At 35.7% G+C, this 19,887-nt stretch overlaps 1 protein-coding gene across 2 annotated transcripts in view; it reads right to left on the bottom strand.

Annotated features, from left to right (window-relative positions):
- Positions 1-19,887, bottom strand: part of LOC125650139 (phospholipase DDHD1-like) — a 46,642-nt gene that overhangs the window by 9,232 nt on the left and 17,523 nt on the right. The window contains exons 10-13 of one of the 2 annotated variants that reach the window (XM_056166590.1): positions 19,600-19,678; positions 10,302-10,451; positions 8,126-8,378; positions 4,367-4,504 (exon numbers count right to left, since the gene is read on the bottom strand). In XM_056166590.1, the coding sequence (XP_056022565.1) occupies positions 4,367-4,504; positions 8,126-8,378; positions 10,302-10,451; positions 19,600-19,678 (620 nt within the window). The remainder of the gene's footprint in view (positions 1-4,366; positions 4,505-8,125; positions 8,379-10,301; positions 10,452-19,599; positions 19,679-19,887) is intronic. The other variant, XM_056166591.1, reaches the window with a different exon arrangement.

The raw sequence follows: 19,887 nt of genomic DNA, 5'->3' as shown, positions 1-19,887 counted from the left end.
AATACACTCCGAAGACTCAAGATGCATCAACTGACAAAGTTTGATGATTGTAGGTCAAATAGTGTCTGAAATATAGTAATTTAGCTGTCAAATACCAAAAGTAGGTCACGGTGACCTACTTTTTGGTCGACACAAACCGAAGACTGTAGACTCATCAACTGACAAAGTTTGATGATCCTAGGTTTTACAGTGCCCAAAATATGCATCTAAAATTGAAAATGTGAAATTTGAATATCTGCAAAATTCAAAAAGTAGGTCACTGTGACCTACTTTTTTTATAAATATGTTTCAAGGCCTCAAGATGCATCAACTTACAAGATTTGATGATTCTAAACCTCTCGGTATTTGAAATAACAACTTAAAATATATCTATAAATGATAAGCCATAAAATTCAGAAAGTAGGTCACGGTGACCTATTTTTCAGTTGACGCATTTCAAGGTCCCATGATCCACCAACTGACAAGTTTTGATGATCATAGGCTTCAAAGTGTCCAAGATATGCATCAAAATTAATTTTAAAATAAATACCTGCAAAATTCAAAAAGTAGGTCACCGTGACCTACTTTTGAGACAACTTGACACAAGGTCCTAAGATGCATCAACTGTCAAAATTTGATGATCCTAGTCCTTATAATGACTAAAATATCTAAGATTTAAGGAATTTAAAATTTTTTTTAATTTAGGTCAACTTTGAAGTGACCTTGAGACCACGCCCTTTGCCCCAGGGTAATGCCTTGAACAATTTTTAATCTACAACATATCCTCATCCTTATGTGTAAGTTTGGTGATAATCTGCCCTGTGGTTCTTGAGAAGAAGATTTTTTAGCAACCACTATTTTTTTTTGTATTTTCCTGATTATCTCCCCTTGTTAAAGGGTCACATCCCTCTATTTAGTATGTATGAAAGCCCTTGGGCCAATGATACCCTGTAACAAATTTGAAAAAAATTAGCCAAGGGGTTCTTGAGTTATAGCCCTTTTTCTAAAAATTTACGCACAACGCACAAATGGCCATAGCATTAGCTCTTTGAGCCTTTGGCTCAGAAGAGCTAAAAATAAGACCAAACATAATTCAAATCCAAAAGAACCTGGGAAATAATACAAATCAAGGTGCAGGTGACCAATTATTTTAAAAACAGTGTCAAAACGGTCAAACCCTCCTATCACAAGATACCGAGGATTTAAATAAAAACAATCACATCCTTTAAAGAATGAATAGGTCATTTATTACACATACAACAAGAGGTACTGTGAGCAATGCTCACCAAGAATACCCCCACCCGCTTACCCCAATCACCCAATGAGTGTTGTTAATAGGTATAAATTACCTCTTTCCTGAGTGTAAAAAAGAAAGGGCATGACAAAACCTTGGGTAGTCTCTTCTCCAGTAGTGCACTTGACCTTTGGACTCCAAAATCAATAGGGGACATCTTCGTCCCATGGGTAGTCCATATGTATGATATGGTGACTGTAGTTTGAAAGGATAACGCTTTAGAGCCCGGAAACCATATTGCTACTTCGATGTGCAGTGCGCTTAATCTTTGACCTTTTGACCCTAAATTTGATAGGGAACATCTTCGTCCCATGGGTAGTCCATATCTTTATGGTGACTGTAGGTGGAAAGGATAACACTTTAGAGCCCGGCCAGAAACCATTGTGTCTACAGACAGACGGACAACCTGATTCCTGTATAACCCCCCCCCCCTCCCCCCAACTTTGTTGTGGGGGGTATAATAAATGACAGTAAAGGGAACACAAACTAGGATTCAAATATAAGTAAAAGTTATCAACAAATAAAATGTACAGACAAAGTATAATGAAAAATTGCCACATTGTAAAATTTGCACCTGAGAACAATAGATGTGTCATCTGACATATTATGATATGACTGGTGAAAAATAATGGCATATTTGGCATATGAAAAATAGACCAAAACATTTGTACAACTTGGAAAAAAATCGGAAAAGAGGGCGTTAAAAGGCCATGTTGACAGGCCAGGCAATATTCGTGGAAATGAAATACATGCCACAGAAATATACAAATAAATGTAGAAGTTTTTTTTTGGGGGGGGGGGGGGGGAGCAGAAGCACTTTGAAAATGTTACACATATTTATATCTTCAATGTTTTTATAACATCTATAATGTACAAGGTCTGAAAAATGTCAAGCAAATGCTGTGAGAGGAGTTGGTTACACAAACTAGATTAAAAAATTACCAAGTTCAACTACATCATGTACAAGTTCATTTTTTGAAGAATGTCCAATCACCTTCAAAAAGACACATGCACATTTTCAGTGTTTTCATAACAGCTGTGCAAGGTCTGAAGGATGTTAAATAAATGCTGTAAGAGGAGTTGATTACAAAAATAGGTACCATCTATTCAAGACATGCTTAAACAAGAGGTCCAAAGACCACATTACTCACCTGAGTTACCTTGGCCCATATTTCAAGATTTTCCTTATATATTCGCATGTAAAACTTTGATCCCTATTGTGGCTCCAACCTACCCTCAGGGGACATGGTTTTAACAAACTTGAATCTGCACTATGTCAGAAAGCTTTCATTTAAATTTCAGCTCTTCTGGCCCAGTGGTTCTCGAGAAGAAGATTTTTAAATGACACCACCCTATTTTTGCATTTTTGTGATTATCTTCCCTTTGTTGGGGGCATTCATATGAATAAACTTGAATCCCCTTCACTCAAAGATGTTTTGTGCCAAGATTCATTGAAATTAGCCCAGTGGTTCTAGAGAAGATTTTTAAAAGTTGTCAATGCATGTTAACTATTTTGCTATTAAGTTATCTCCTTTGGAAAGGGGTGTGGCCCTTCATTTGAACACACTTAAATCCCCTTCACCCAAATATGCTTTGTGCCATTTTTGGTTAAAATTGGTCCAGTGGTTCTGGAGAAGATTTTTAAAAGTTGTAAATATATTTTCACAATTTTGCTATTATCTCCCCTTGGAGAAGGGCTTGGCCCTTCATTTGAACAAACTTGAATCCCCTTCACCCAAGGATGCTTTGTGCTAAGTTTGGTTGAAATTGGCCCAGTGATTCTGGAAAAGGAGAGTTTTAAAAGTTGTTAATGTATTTTCACTATTTGCTATTATCTGCCCTTGGAGAGGGGCATGGTCCTTCAATTGTACAAACTTGAATCCCCTTCACCCAAGGATGCTTTGTGCCAAGATTGGTTGAAATTGGCCCAGTGGTTCTAAGAAGATTTTTAAAAGTTGTTAATGTATTTTCACTATTTTGCTATTATCTCCCCTTGGAGAAAGGCGTGGCCCTTCATTTGAAGAAACTTGAATCCCCTTTACCCAAGGATGCTTTGTGCCATGTTTGGTTGAAATTGGCCCAGCGGTTCTAGAGAAGAAGATTTTTAAAAATTGTTAATGTATTTTCACTATCTTGCTTTTATCTCCCCTTGGAAAGGGGCATGACCCTTCATTTGAACAAACTAGAATCCCCTTGCCAAGTTTGGTTGAAATTGGCCCAGTGGTTCTAGAGAAGATTTTTAAAAATTGTTAATGTATTTTCACTATCTTGCTTTTATCTCCCCTTGGAAAGGGGCATGACCCTTCATTTGAACAAACTAGAATCCCCTTGCCAAGTTTGGTTAAAATTGGCCCAGTGGTTCTGGAGAAGAAGTCGAAAATGTGAAAGTTTACAGACTGGCGGACAGACAGATGGACGACAGACCTGACAATGGGTGATCAGAAATTCAGATCAGGTGAGCTAAAATTCATAAATTTCAACTACATGCATTATTTTTCAGAAAATGTCTGATCACTTTCATAAAGACACATGCATATCTCAATGTATCCATAACAATTGTACAAAGTTTGAGGAACATCAAGTTAGAGGCGTGAGAGTTCGTTAACACAAAGTAGGTAACCCACTGCAGGGACATCTGCCCATCCACCATTTTATAAGCTCTGCCCACCCACCATTCACCATTTTATAAGCTCTGCCCATCCACCATTCACCATTTTATAAGCTCTTCCCATCCACCATTTTACAAGCTCTGCCCACCCACCATTCACCATTTTATAAGCGTTGTGCAACTCGGCCAAAAATGAATAATTCAAAACAAAACTATCCTTTTATGTGGTTTGTGTATTGTCACAAAAATATTGGTTGTATGTGATATGTTGAGCCTCTTTTGACAATGATGTGCAATATGATGTCATGCATTGCATACTACCAAGGAAGACCGATGATGTCAACAAAACAGTTTTGGTGCAAGGGCACACATGCAATTACTGGCATGTTTGAGGTCAATATGATGAACAATATTCCCAAAACCTGAAGGGTGAGGTGAATATACTAATTTTTGCGTGTAGCTACAGGATTTTATTATATGATTACCTGTGTGGTCAATTTCCTGCAGGACATCTTTGCGTTCTTTGATGTGCTTTTCAATTTCCTGAACATCTTTCTCCATCTTTTCAAGCATCTTCAGCTCAGCTGACATATCATCAGATTCTTTTCCTTTCAACCATTTAACTGCAATTATTCATTTAAAATTTAGCATTGCTGGATATCATAAACATTTCCATAAAAAAAATAAAAAATTACTACTTGACCTGATGCTAAATTACAGCTGGTTATATACATGTGCAAATATTTGGACAGGAATGTACTAACGAGTGTTGTCCCAAAAAGTCGTAGACAATGTTGATAATTTTTTTTAAATACGCATCAAATCCTTTAAACAATTTTTTACATGAAAAAACTCTTTAACTTATTCTAAACTAATATGTAAAATTTAAAATAAGTAATAAAAGAGATGAATGAGATGTTACTGAATAAAAAGCTATCCATCTGCATTGTTGGCACATGTACAAAAATAAGTAGATATTTTCTTTGTACCACCCAATTAGATGAAAGCAAATAATTTCAAATTAGATATATCGCATTCAAATTTACATCAATGGAATCTGTGATGTTTTCCGCATTATTTAATATACTGGTTTTACAATCGCAGGACCTCATAAACGGCAGAGAAGTGATGTCATTTTTAAACGTACCTGTAATGAAATTTGCGCAATATGACGACGTCAATGGCATTCTTGGCACACGAGAAATCATAGAATATGCTGGCCATGGTTTGACCCCCACTCAAACAAAACACGATGGATAGCACATCAGATCACCAGAATGTTAGTGGGGCATTAATGTTTAAATAGCACAAGAGATTTGTACAGGGAATGACATCTGAACCAAAGATGGGAAGGCCAAAAAAGAGAAAATAACGACTGCGAAATCCTGAAGTTAAAGAACATCATGTAAGGGATGAAAATGAAATTTGTGTGCTGACAGCTATGAACGTATGTTTTTTTTAATTTGTGGTCTACTGTCATTATGAAAAAAAATATAACAATGAAACTCAATTGTACAAAAAAAAACCCCACAAAATGATGCTTTTAAATAACAAGAGAAAATTAATATTTCTTTGTAAAAATCATAAATGAGTAATAACATTGTCTACCACTTTTTGGGACAACCCTCGTATGTATAGTAGAAATGGAGGGAGACTGCAAATCAAGTACTGTATAGAGTCATTCAGGGTCATGATGTTTTCTAACAGCACATGATCACAGTTGTATCAACTTGTGGAAAATTTTCTTTTACCTTTCACATTTTTACATGCATAAGAGATTCTATAAGCGGTAATCTAATAATTTAATAGCACTTGTAAAATGCAATTTTGATTTTTTTCGTTGACTTTATCAACATTCTTTATGTTTTGTAAACTAAAGTTGCCATTAAATCGTGTCACATGACCTCATAGTGTGTTCGGCTACTCTGATTTCTATTTTGTTGCAATGGCAATATTGCTCAGTAGCATACGGAATTCATATTTTCTTTAGAATCATTCATCAAATTACATCACATGCATTTTAATAAATTAAATTGTAAAAAAAAGAAAAGAAGCCATTTATAAACAAGAGGCCCACAGGCCTTATCGGTCACCTGAGTACTTGTGAAAAAGTATCACTACTCCCACAGGCCTTATCGGTCACCTGAGTACTTGTGAAAAAGTATCACTACTCCCACAGGCCTTATCGGTCACCTGAGTACTTGTGAAAAAGTATCACTACTCCAAAGGGCTATGAAATCTCGAATTTTTTTTTACTGTTTTGAATATCTAAGCTAAATTCTAATGTTCAGCAACAGTATAAAACAAGATGTGTAAAATAACCATTTTTTGTACATCCTTTTCTGCTATTCCTAAGTATGCATTTAGATTTTATACAGTATCAGAAAACTTACAGATAAATACTGTATACATGTACTACGTTTGGCCCCACCCTGGGGTCAGAACCCCTACCCCGGGGATCATCAAAAAAGGACTACATCCTCTTTCTGAATATCCATTTACTTTCAATTTAGTATCAATAACACAAAAGAAGATGTTATCTAAGTGTTATACACTTAAACATTATATAGTAACTTTGGCCCCACATTGGGGTCAGAACCTCTACCCCGGGAATCATGAAATTTACAAGTTTGGTAAAGGACTACCTGTTCTTTCTAAAAATCCATTTAGTTTCAATCTAGTACCAATAACACTAAAGAAGATGTTATTTAAGTGTTTTACACATAAACACTATATAGTAAGTTTGGCCCCACTCTGAGGTCAAAACCCCTACCCCGGGGATCATGAAATATACAATTTTGGTGGAGGCCTTCCTGCTCTACATCACTAGGCATTTAGTTGTTGTTGTTTTTTTTGTTTTTGTTTTTTTTTACACATGTGTGGTTGCAGAGAAGATTTTTGAAAATTGGTCAATTTTGGGAAGTTTTTGCCCCGCCCCCAAGGCCCCAGGGGGTGCAAGAATCATGAAATTTAAAATTTACTTCCCCCTTGTCCCACAGATGCTTCATACCAAATTTGAAAAGAATTGGTATAGCAGTTATCAAGAAGAAGTTAAAAATGTGCATTATTCACACATTTAATAACTGACCATTTTGGCCCCACCCTGATACCAAAACCCCTACCCCTGGGATCATCAATTTATAATTTTGGAAAAGGACTACCTGTTTTTTCTGAATATCCATTTAGTTTCAATTTAGTATCAATAACACTAAAGAAGATGTTATTTAAGTGTTTTACACATAAACACTATATACCAAGTTTGGCCCCACCCTGGGGGTCAGAACCCCTACCCCGGGGATCATGAAAGTTACAATTTTGATAGAGGCCTTCCTGCTCTACATCACTATGCATTTAGTTTTTCTTACACGTGTGCAGTTGTAAGAAGAAGATTTTTGAAAATTGGTCAATTTTGGGCAGTTTTTGCCCCGCCCCAAGGGCCCCAGGGGTGCTGGAGTTCTGAAATTTATAATTTATGTCCCCCTTGTCCCAAAGATGCTTCATGCCAAATATGAAAAGAATTGGACTGGTAGTTATCAAGAAGTTAAAAAATGTTCAATTGTTAACGCACAACAACCAATTGCAATAGGTCACCTGAATAAACTCAATGTAAATTGTCTCAACTTCCTTTATATTGTATAAAATTAGCAGAAATAACTCATTCTTTAATTATACACAAATTTTATACTTAAGAACAGGTGAATGGTCATAACAAATCCTTTATTTATGTAAAACATGGTTTGGTTTAAACCTAAAACAGTCAATCAAATCCTGGCTCCCTTGAGAAGGAGAGAGGCAGAGTAGCAATTGTGAAATTCAGGATTTCTCAAAGTCTTTGTTATCTCAACACGATAAATATTACCAATGAGATATATTACCAATGAGATATATTACCAATGAGATATATTCTCCAATGCAGTACTTGATCATCAAAAGAAAATCAAATATCTTATGTATTAACATAAAATTATGTACAGTAAAAGCGGTTATTTACGCGTGGGGGAAATTTACACTAATTACATGGTCACGTAATAAGTGCATAAATTCCCCCAACGTATAGTTATAAATATTTGATATAATATATATTATATTTAGTAACCATATATCCCCCCCACATAATGTTGGAGGTGGAAAAATGCGTACTTGACCCCCAGTGTAAATAACCACTTCTACAGTAATGTACATGCAACCATCACCAAATAAAAATGTGAAAATAAATGGATAACACCATCACCATAGATACCCACAGACAGAAAACCCCTGGTTATGAGCAGGAGAGGAGTCTCGGCTATTATGAAGAGCAGAATCGATGTTATCATTCCCATCTACTGGGTCACCTTTGTCTGTTATTTTGTCTACTGATGCTGAGGGCTTGAAGGCAGCATAAGCTTTGGTTTTCATTTCATTATAAGCTTCTTTCTGTTTGCTGTCGAATCGGTGAATTGGTAGAGGCATGATGGTGGCATAATGCTTCAGAATGAGTGGTTCAAGTCGGTAAGCCTACGAAAAAATATGTCCACAAATTCACAGATGAGACACCTCTAAAATGAAATTTTGAGTATCATATCTGAAAATATGGGCTTAAATCATATATTTAAGAGCTTGTAGCTTACAACTATGGAGCATTAATTGGGAAGATTGGAAATATACCGCATTCTTGATTATCATCTGTCAATGTCTTTGATGTCACAATGAAGAGTACAGGTGTAATTAAGCATGCATCATATGTCACTTCACAACAAAAAAATCAACCCAAAGTTTTTGACAAGACCCCCCCTTTTGTGTGCTAACTTTAAATTAATTCATAAATAGTTTGCAATGAATAGGGGAGACATTAAGATTTTTAAACAAATGAAAAAAGCAGCAAAATATAACCATGGTTTTCAAAATTTGCGACATCTATCCCAAAAATACATACAAGCTTACTAGATCTTCAAACAGTAAAACTGGTGTGAGATTCAAACTTATGGCCTAGAGAACAAAATCTGATGTTCTAACCGACTGAGCTGAGTGGAAGGACACTATACTGTAATAGATGATGAGAGATACCAGTAATAAAAAAAGTTGAGGTTGATAATGGAGGTGTCCAACAACACATTATTATACAATGAAAAAAAAAAAAACAAGCGAAAAAAGGTAGAACATGGAATGTCATTACAAAATATATATCCATCAATTGTATGGAGTCAAAACAACAGAGATTAATTGGTAAATGGAATTGCAAATTATCTACAAAAATGCACAAAAATGACTGAAGTGAGGATCTCTTTAAAAACCTCAGGTAATTTTTTTTTTGACAAAGTGCTATAAAATCATTTTTTAGGACAGTTATGATATTCAAATAAATAAATGTCTTCCAATTTATCATAAATATTTAATGATCATCAATCCATTTCAGAAAATATCACCCGATACTCATTGTATTTCTTATGATACATGTACAGTGATCCCCCACTATATTGCCCCCCCCCCCCCCCCCCCCCCCCCCCCCCCCCCCCCCCCCCCCCGTTATAATGCCACCCCCGCATATCTGATACACATTGTATTTGTTATGATACATGTAATTTGCCTGATGCACATTGTATTTGTTATGATACATGTAATTTGTCTGATGCACATTGTATTTGTTATGATACATGTAATTGCGAAGTGGATTGAAATTCTCTTCAAAAACTACAATGTCAAGCAATATTTTCAAGGTTGTCCGTGCTGAATTTTTATTTTTATTCTAAATTTCATTAATCCAATGTTTTTATGAATTTGTGTGCTAAATCATATCTGCCCCTTTCATTGTGACATTAAATGACTGTAACAAATGACAGTCATGAATGCTTATCTTGCCAGTCAATCTTAATCTTAAATTGTCTGAAATACTGACACATGTATTGTCACATTGGTAATTTAAACCTGAACTCTGCATACACCTTCTCATATTAGTATGAAGTTTGGTTCAAATAGAATGCAATGCACATACATTTGAGCCATTTAAGAAATTTAATTTTTGAAACTATATGAGGATATGAACTGCAAAGCCTCTCACTTACATACTTCATGAAGCATGTTAATATTTCATGAAAAGTTCATACCTTCATGTACGTTCAAAAATGAAATTTATTTCTTATATTTACATATTCTACTTTCATTTCTGTTGGAATTCCCAGCCGTTAAAATAGAGGTGCAATATTTATCAAGTATACATGTAGTTCTGAATTCATACATGCATTGTTTGCAAACTGCAGCATGTTCATGAAGAAATGTCTACCCTTACAATTTGTAAAGATGTCAAAGACATGTAAATATATCTACATATATATCACAAAACAGTATAGATCGAGACATGAAGAATAATTCCAAACTCTTTTATATGCATTTTCATGAAAAATCTGTACAAACAATTTTTAAAAAAAGAAGGAATTTCCTTACAACAGGGTCATAGGGGTGGTATATGTTGAAGAGGCGTTTACAGAGACTGGGAGGCATTATGTGATCTAGGGTCCCTTTTCCTTGAGGCCTGAACCCCCTAAGTGCCAGGAACACAGCTAGCGGAGAACCAAGGCAGAACATGTTTTCTATCTGAAAAGGAATGTACAAAATCAGTGTAATACTCAACATCATACAGACAGAATCCCCTATCTACAAAAGTAACTGTGTATAAGGTATGAGTACTTTCTATTAACAGGATTCTAATATACTGTATAGTGGGTTCATACCCATGGGCTTTAGTATATTTCATTTCTTGCCACTCAATGTTCCCTGGTCTTATCAAATTCACAAAGTATAGCTGTTAAAAGAATCCAGTTAGTAACTAAGGACTGCAAACAGTTCACCCTGTTACAATCTGTACAAACTCACATAGCAACTCTTTTGTTTCAGACTGTCTAGCTCTAAGGACAATTACACGGTATTTTAAACAATATGGGATGTAAATAGAATTTACACTAGGCCTATACTGTTTGTGATACCTTGTTCTTCTTCATCAAAGATTTTAAAAAGAATTTTTTTCTTTACATGCCTCTATGATTAACCATACATCCTCTTTGTTGCCTTACCCTTGCCCAATGTGTCCAATACACTGTAGTTTGAATATGCTTTAATCTTATAATTTACTTTACATGAGAATGCTTTAACATTATTTTGACAAATTCAGTGTATAAATAACAATACAGTCATTCTATATTGCTCATATCTTTGCAACTTTACATTGTACGTGGGTAAAATTTAACTATCAGTTGACAAAAAGAAAACGATCCAAACTATTAGCTGGCAGAAAATAAATTGATCCAAACAATTGGATGACAGAAAGAAAACAATCCAAACGATTGGCTGACAGAAAGAAATTGGTCTAAACGATTGGTTGACAGAAAGAAATGGATAGAAAAGATTGGCTGACAGAAAGAAATCCAAACTATTGGTTGACAGGGAGAAATCGATCCAAACTATTGGCTGACAGAAAGAAAATGTATCTACTGTAGTAATCAGTTTATTATAAATGTAAGATTATATCAAAGTCACCAAAAATTTAAATAGTATTTGTATGGTCATTTGAGTTTGTGTGTGGAAGAAAGTTTTTGTATACATGTAAACAATCATTTTGAGTGAGATTCATCATAAATTTTCGAAACCAAAAAATGAAACCCCTGAATGACTGTACAGTCATTTATACACCATAAAATTACAGAATTGTGGTTTTCAAAATATTTCCTGTACAAATTTCTTTTAAATTTTGCATCCCCACTGTGGCCCATAAGGAGATAGTTCGAAAATTTAAAAAAAATTAAATCTACACTGCACAAGGAAGATTTAACAAAAGTTTTGTAAGAATTGCTAGTCCTTCTGTTTATTCTTCAAATAGCTTATTCTGAGAGTCTGTGAAGGATGAAAGGAGAAAATAATTCCTATCCACTCCTAAAATCTAGAGTGTTAGTATAGAAACTTGAAAGGAGAAGATAATGAAGATTATTTGAATTCAATGTCAAATAATCCAGCTTAATTTACCAAAGTTCTTTGCGTATATTACTTTGTTTTATCGCCTTGGTGGCTTTATGATGTCACATTTGTTTTATGACTTATTCGTATAACACATAACTAAGTGCGACTTAACCAAACAGCCCAATACCTATCTCTTCCGTTTTCGCCTAAAAACAGACAGGTCACATTTTTTCCTTTCTCCTTCCTTATTCATGTCCCATTGTTACTTAATCAAGGCAGGTCTGGGGATATAATACAGGAAAGTGTCCGTCCGATCTGGCCTGTTGTTCCCTGTCCATCAGTCATACAAAGACAGAGGGACTAATGTGTACAGTGGCTCACGTGAAAAAGTTTTGATTTAAGTTAATTGGGGCACACAGGACTGCAATCTTGGCATCCTCTCCACCTCCTTAACTGGAAGGGGAGACCCCAGTTCCGGAATACCAGGGGGAGGTACTAATATAACTCACCGGGGGGCAATTTGGTGGAACAGGGTAAAGCAAATCGGATGGGCCCCTTTCAAGTCCCTTGATGTCGCAGTCTGGGACGTCAGCTCTCGTGCTCACACGAGGCCACCAGTTTGCCCTAATACCTATGGTCAGTACTCCGGATATCCCTCTAGACCTACAATTTTTTATTCTTGTACATGTAACATGTGGCTGTAGCTGCCATTTCACCCTGTGTGTACTATTTCCATTTAGTTCTAATTGTATCATGTTTATGAAATATGTCTGGTTACTCTAATAAATATAGTAAACTCAGTATGTGTCCTCTATTCAGCTAAAAGGTCAATGGGCCAAGAGTGGGCACCTGATATAGTTATATATGGGCTACCACCGGAGTGTTCAATTAATCCACTCCTAAAATCTAGGGTGTTATTATAAAAAATCAGTATATGCACCCAGGGGTGCATGAGCCGAGTTGCATGGGATACATTGTAAAACCAGGAATGATGTGGCATATTTATAATTGTGAAGAACTAATTTTAGTTTTAAACTTTTCGAGTTACTGTCCAGAAACCATATTTGTCTGAAGCTTTCAATCTATATTCGGTCACTGTAACTTTGACCTTTTTTCTCCAAAATCAATAGGGGCCTTGCTTTGCTGGTATCCAAAAATATATCAAAGTTTCATTTGATTCAAATTAAAAATTTTCGAGTTATCCTCAGGAAACCAATTTTTTTGTTGGAATTTTAACTATATTTTCGGTCACTGTGACCTTGACCTTTGACCTATTTTCTCCAAAATGAACAGGGGTCTTACTTACCTGGTACACAACAATATCTTAAAGTATCATTTGATTCGGATTTGAACTTTCTGAGTTATCCTCTGGAAACCAAAATTATTTGGAATTTTAAATCTATTTCGGTCACTGTGACCTAGACCTTTGACCGATTTTCTCCAAAATCAATAGGAGTCTTCCTTACCTGGTACACAACAATATCTTAAAATATCATTTGATTCGGATTTAAACTGTCTGAGTTATCATCCGGAAACCAAATATTTCTGAAATTTTCATTCTATATTCGGTCACTGTGACCTTGACCTTTGACCTTTTTCTCTCCAACATTAATAGGGGTCTTCCTTACCTGGTACCCAACAATATATCAAAGTTTCATTTGATTCAGATTTAAACTTTCGGATTTATCATCCGGAAACCAAATTTTTCTGAAATTTTCATTCTATTTTCGGTTACTGTGACCTTGACCTTTGATCTATTTTCTCCAAAATCAAGAGGGATCTTCCTTACCTGGTACCCAACAATATATCAAAGTTTCATTTGATTAGATTGTAAACTTTTTGAGTTATCATCCGGAAACCAATTGTTGATGCCCAACCGCCCGCCCGCCTGCCCGCATCACCAAACCAATAGCTGAGTTCAACTTCGTTGCAACTCGGCTAAAAATAATTCCTATCCACTCCTAAAATCTAGTGTGTTATTATAAAAACTAATTCCTATCCACTCCTAAAATCTAGTGTGTTATTATAGAAACTAATTCCTATCCACTCCTAAAATCTAATGTGTTATTATAGAAACTAATTCCTATCCACTCCTAAAATCTAATGTGTTATTATAGAAACTAATTCCTATCCACTCCTAAAATCTAGTGTGTTATCATAAAAACTAATTCCTATCCACTCCTAAAATCTAATGTGTTATCATAGAAACTAATTCCTATCCACTTCTAAAATCTAGTGTGTTATTATAAAAACTAATTCCTATCCACTCCTAAAATCTAGTGTGTTATTATAGAAACTAATTCCTATCCACTCCTAAAATCTAATGTGTTATTATAGAAACTAATTCCTATCCACTCCTAAATGAAAGTTGATATAACTCACCAAAACGTGATGGGTTACTGTCCAGAGCTATCTACTCGCAGCCCGCCAATATCAGAATCTCCTTCGCACCAAAGAGTTCCAATTCCGCTTCCTGCGGATACAACTAATAACCAAAACGAACTCATATACAGCGATGAACCAAAACGGCCAATAATGTCAAATAGAAGGAACTTAACAAATTCCCCTTCTTTCTTTTTAAAGTAAAATAGTGTCATTCAAAATATACTGTACATATCTACACGGTTCCTTTTTCTCTGTTTACATTTTCAAGCACTGATCCCGCCAAGCACCTGTCTCTAGTGCTTTAAGCAGGTTCAAGGGTGAGGCTCCCTTTTTAGTTAAGCAATCTGCAAGTTGGCTTTTTGTTTCAATCCATTTGACGGCCACAATTTGGCAGTTGTTTATCAGTTCCTTGATGCCACTTATTTCAAGCCTCAATCGTTTTTCATTTGTTTGTTTGGTGGACATAATAGCATCTAATAAAGAATGAAAGTCAGTGATGCAAATAAATTGTAGGCTGATCGGATTTGCTTTTTCGGTCATAAGTTCAGTGTATAAAGATGCCAGATAAATTGCATTATCAATTCCATCTACCATTGCAAGTGTTTCTGCCGCTAAAGTACTACACACTATTCTTCTTGTTCTTTTTGATGTCCATGTGAGTGGTGAAATAATACCATTTTCGCCAACAAGTGCTATAAAGTGACCTCCTTGGGTCCCACCATCAGGCAAATTTCCCAGAGACGAGTCACTGAACATCAAAAGTTTTACATTGTCATTTGGTCCTAAATATTGAAATTTAAGTGACACATTTTCTGACTTTAAGTTTTTGATTACTTTGTTAGCATCAATCAGTGTTTGTACAGTTGCAGTTTTTAAACTAGAAGCTAGATATGATGCTTCAAATATTACATCTGGACGAGATTGTCTTGCCATCCACAATATTTGTCCTATTTTTGACTCAAGTTGTTCCTTCTCAATACTATTAATTGGTGCTGACTTATCAGCTTGTCTACATTTCTCAATAGGTATTGACTGCATGTTGTTTTGATACGACTTTTGTTGTAAGATGATGTTCTTTCCACACTTTGAAATTTCGATTCCAACAAACGGAAATGAACCATTTTTTTCTTGTTCCTCTCTTCCAACATAAAAAGCTGAACGAATTTTGTTTATTACTTCCCTCTCAAATTCTAGAGTTCCACCCCATAAAAAGTCCTCCACGTGACAAGCAAGCACCCCATCTACTAATCCAGTTTTATTTCTCCAAAAGAATACAGCTGGGTCAACCTTTGATACATGTACATTACATTGTTCAAGTACTTCTTTTACTCTATTGTACCAGCTAAGGGAGGCATCTGACAAACCATACACACATTTACGAAGCTTCCAAACAACGTCTTTACAATTAGCCTCAGGAGGTGGCTTTACAAAAATTTCTCTTTCTATCTCAGCCCCTTGTAAAAATGCAGTTTTTATGTCCATTGTATGTGTTTGCCATCGTCTCTGAGCCAAGACTGCTAGCACAAGTCTGAGAGAGTCTGAACCATATGTTGGTGAATCTTTCAGCAGATTTTCTTTGTCAATTTCCTCAAATCCTCGAGCCACCAATCTTGCCTTGTGTATTGAACCATCAGGTGTGTCCTTAAGATTACATATCCATCTTGTCGAAATACATTTCTGCCCAATGTTTTTATGTTCAACATATACACCATTTCTCTTCCATGACTCAAGATCTTTCATTTTTGCATCCTTGAAGGAAATATTCTCCAATACTAAGGCAGTATCATTATCATGATCTGATTTTGAATTGTCATTTATGTTTTCAAGCTGTTCAACTTTGCTCAAATCAACTGAAATTTCTGCTCCTTTTAGACTTTCTGGTTCCATATATTCCAGGTTAAACCAGTGCTTGTTATTACCTGTCAATTTTCCTGCACGACCAGTAACCTTAGCAACACAATGTTCTCCATTTTCCACATTATGATATCCTACTTTAATGTCCTTAAGTTTAAACCTTTCAGGCTCATCATTTCCAGTTGCCTCTTCGTTGATATTTTCATTATCATTGTCCCTATTGTCTATCTGTTCAGTCTCTGAATCACTATCATATATGTAAGTAGGGTCTTTTTCACTACATGTACTTGTATTTGTATTCGCCGCTAACTTGTTATTATTGGTAACTTTGACAATTTTATCTTCCATTTGCGACGTCTTTTTCAGTCTACATTGATGAACTCTAACTAATATTCCTCCATGTCTAATAAAAATAACAGCTCCATCTTGACCAATAACCACCCCAGGGCCTTTCCATTCATTACTTTCATTCCTCTTGTAGTATACCTTGTCTCCTGTATGATATCGTATACCACTTGGGCGTGTTTGTTTTCTGAAAGCTCTCTTGATCCTTTCTGAGCACTCACTCTTAGTGAAAGCAGAACGAGCAGAGTGTAATGCCTCAATATGTCGTCCAACAACAGCACTCATTGTTGTCCCCTCTAACGCAGGAGGTTTGCTTGTTAGTACACTCGGAAGATTAGGGTTTCTGCCATAAACCAACTGATATGAACTGTATCCATGAACATTGTCCAAAGCATTCTTGGCCATTAAAGCCCAGTTTAATGCAGTTTCCCAGTCACATCGGTTATCTGCTTTAATCTTCATCAAAATTTCAGTGAGTGTTTGGTTATGCCGTTCAAGTAAACCATTGCTCCATGGGCTATATCCTGCTGTCATTTTTACTTCTATATCAAAATTTTCAGCCATATCACGCACTTCATTATTGTTAAATTCCCCACCATTATCGCTATACAGTCTCTTGGGGGCTCCATGAACTGCAATCCATGATTCTAAGAACTTTTTTACAAACTCAGAAGAACGCTTTGACCTCATAATGCTTCCTGCACTGAATCTAGTAAACTCATCGATAATGTGGAGGTAATAAATGCCATGTTCAAGTTAATGTAAATCAACGGCTACAGTTTCATTAAATTGAGTAGCTAATGGCAGTCCTACAGCTGGTCTCGGTACTGGTTTCTTATTGACAATACAGATTTCACATTTTTCGCACACTGAACGCAATAGCTCAATAGTTTCTTGATCACTTGTTCCTGCATTTATCAAAAGTTTGCTCAGACGATCAACAGACGCATGTCCGAATTGCTTGTGTAGCTTGTCAAGAGCTTTCATCTTCTCCTTTTGTGTCATTTCAGTAAACTCAAGTACTTCCTCAAGTTCATTTTCACAAGTTTTGTCATTGGCTTTGAGAATATTTACACAATAATGACCACTTGACGTGCATTCTAAGCATACTGGGCTGCCAAACATTGTAACTTTATCGTTTTTTAAGTCCAAGACAGTACCTGCTTTCTTAAGCGAAGATTTACTCAGCAAAAGGGGAATGTCAGCTTTTACCACTTCTATCTCTATTTTGCACAGTGTTTTTCCAAATTCAGCAGGAATGATTGCTCTACAAAATGAGTTGACAACTTTTCCATCTCCAAACTTGAAGGCCCGGTTACTAGGGAAAGTTTGAATGTCATTATCATTTGCTACCTTTACAAAGTGTTCAAACCATTTCTCTCCGCACACGGTTCTTGTACATGCTGTGTCTATAATCGCAGATCCTGCAGATTCTAGTACGAAGATTTCATTAGCTGAAGGTTGCTCTTTCGTGAAAAGTGTTACATTGCAGTTTTCAATGATATCTGACTCACTTTCAGTGATTTTTGCTGAACTGGTTTTATCAGGACAGTCTTTCGCCCAGTGGAAAACACTTTGACAAACAGCACACTTGGTTCTTTTACCAAATTTGTTTATGGGGATGGTGCCTGTTAGTTTAGTGTCGGGTTTACTGTTGAAGCACCTTTGCTGTGTATAAGACACTGGTTCTTGTTTGATGGTAATGCTCGGTGTGTCAGTGGCACAAGCACTGGGACTTTCTCCAAATATGCGTTGCAGGGCAGATTTCATGGCGGCATATTTAAGATCACTTGATGCCGTAAGAGCCAACTGTTTGTCCTTAGTTGATAGTCCAGCATTGTCTAACAATTTAAACGCTAACACAGCATCAGGCAGTGTCATCTCATATTTCTTAGCTTTGTTGTAACGTTTGTCAAACTCCATTATATAATCTGACATAGACATTTCATCAGGTTTGTGATATGAGTCAAAGTTTTTGTAAGCTTCATATGCCTTATCTTTATCATCTCGTTTGAAAACTTTATCCAAACTTGCTATCAATGTTTCCATTCCCGTTTCTTTTGCAAGATCGGCGGCCGTGATTTCCATGGCGACATCTCTTGCATTTCCTTTCAACGACAAAGAAACGGCAAGGGTGTGCTTATTAGCATCAAGATCTGTTACCAGTTTCCAAACTTCAATTTCATTTTTCCACGTTTCATACGTCATTAATTTCGGGTCGAATGATGGCGGATTCTTAAAACTATTACTTGCCATTTTCCTTTCGGCTTTTCCGTGGGTCTGCTACCATGAAAGTTGATATAACTCACCAAAACGTGATGGGTTACTGTCCAGAGCTATCTACTCGCAGCCCGCCAATATCAGAATCTCCTTCGCACCAAAGAGTTCCAATTCCGCTTCCTGCGGATACAACTAATAACCAAAACGAACTTATATACAGCGATGAACCACAACGGCCAATAATGTCAAATAGAAGGAACTTAACACTAAAATCTAATGTGTTATTATAGAAACTAATTCCTATCCACTCCTAAAATCTAGTGTTATTATAGAAACTAATTCCTATCCACTCCTAAAATCTAGTGTGTTATTATAGAAACTAATTCCTATCCACTCCTAAAATAAGAAACTTGGCTCCAAATTACAAATTAGTCCCTAACTCACAGAGACATCAATTTGGCACAAAATATCCATGAGTAAGAACATTTTCAGAGATTACAGTTTTAAAAAGAAATTGAAACTGTGTACAGTAAAATAAACTTATAGCAAAGTGCTGGGGGACAAACAATTTTGATTCATTATATACGTAATTTGTTATATCTAATAAGTTCATGTTTTAAAACTATACTTGGCTGTAAGCGTGAATTCATTATACGAGTGTTTGATTTAACCATGTTTTACTGTAAGTGTGAATTCAGTATAGGAGTGTTTGATGTAACCATGTTTTACTGTAAGTGTGAATTCATTATAAGTGTGTTCACTGTAACCATGTTTTACTGTAAGTGTGAATTCATTATAAGTGTGTTCACTGTAACCATGTTTTACTGTAAGTGTGAATTTATTATAGGGGTGTTTGATGTAACCATGTTTTACTGTAAATGCACAATGAATAAAATCATCTCCAGACAGTTTGCAGTAGATCACCTTAGAGACCCACGTGACCTAAAAATCAATAATAGACTGAATTCTCGAAAAATATAATTCTTACTGTGAAAGACAATGTTGGTCCACATTTTTTCCTGTGTTTTTCTTGAACATCTTTCAGAATCGATTCAACAGCTGTGGCTCTGTTTTAAAAACATATTTGTATTTTAATCTGCACAAAACGTCTTTTACATATGTGATAAGAAAATTGCAAACTCCATAAATTACCATTGCTGAACTCAAAAACAGACAAATTATGACCAAAATACATAATTTGTAAAGAAAATTGATTTGTTTTAACCTGAAAAATCATTCATTTTTAAAAGGTATACATTTCATCATTTAAATGGTA

This window comes from Ostrea edulis, chromosome 5 (assembly GCF_947568905.1).
Source record: "Ostrea edulis chromosome 5, xbOstEdul1.1, whole genome shotgun sequence".
NCBI classification, from domain to species: domain Eukaryota; kingdom Metazoa; phylum Mollusca; class Bivalvia; order Ostreida; family Ostreidae; genus Ostrea; species Ostrea edulis.
Note: the sequence above shows the minus strand (reverse complement) of the source record. Positions and strands in the feature narration are given on the sequence as shown.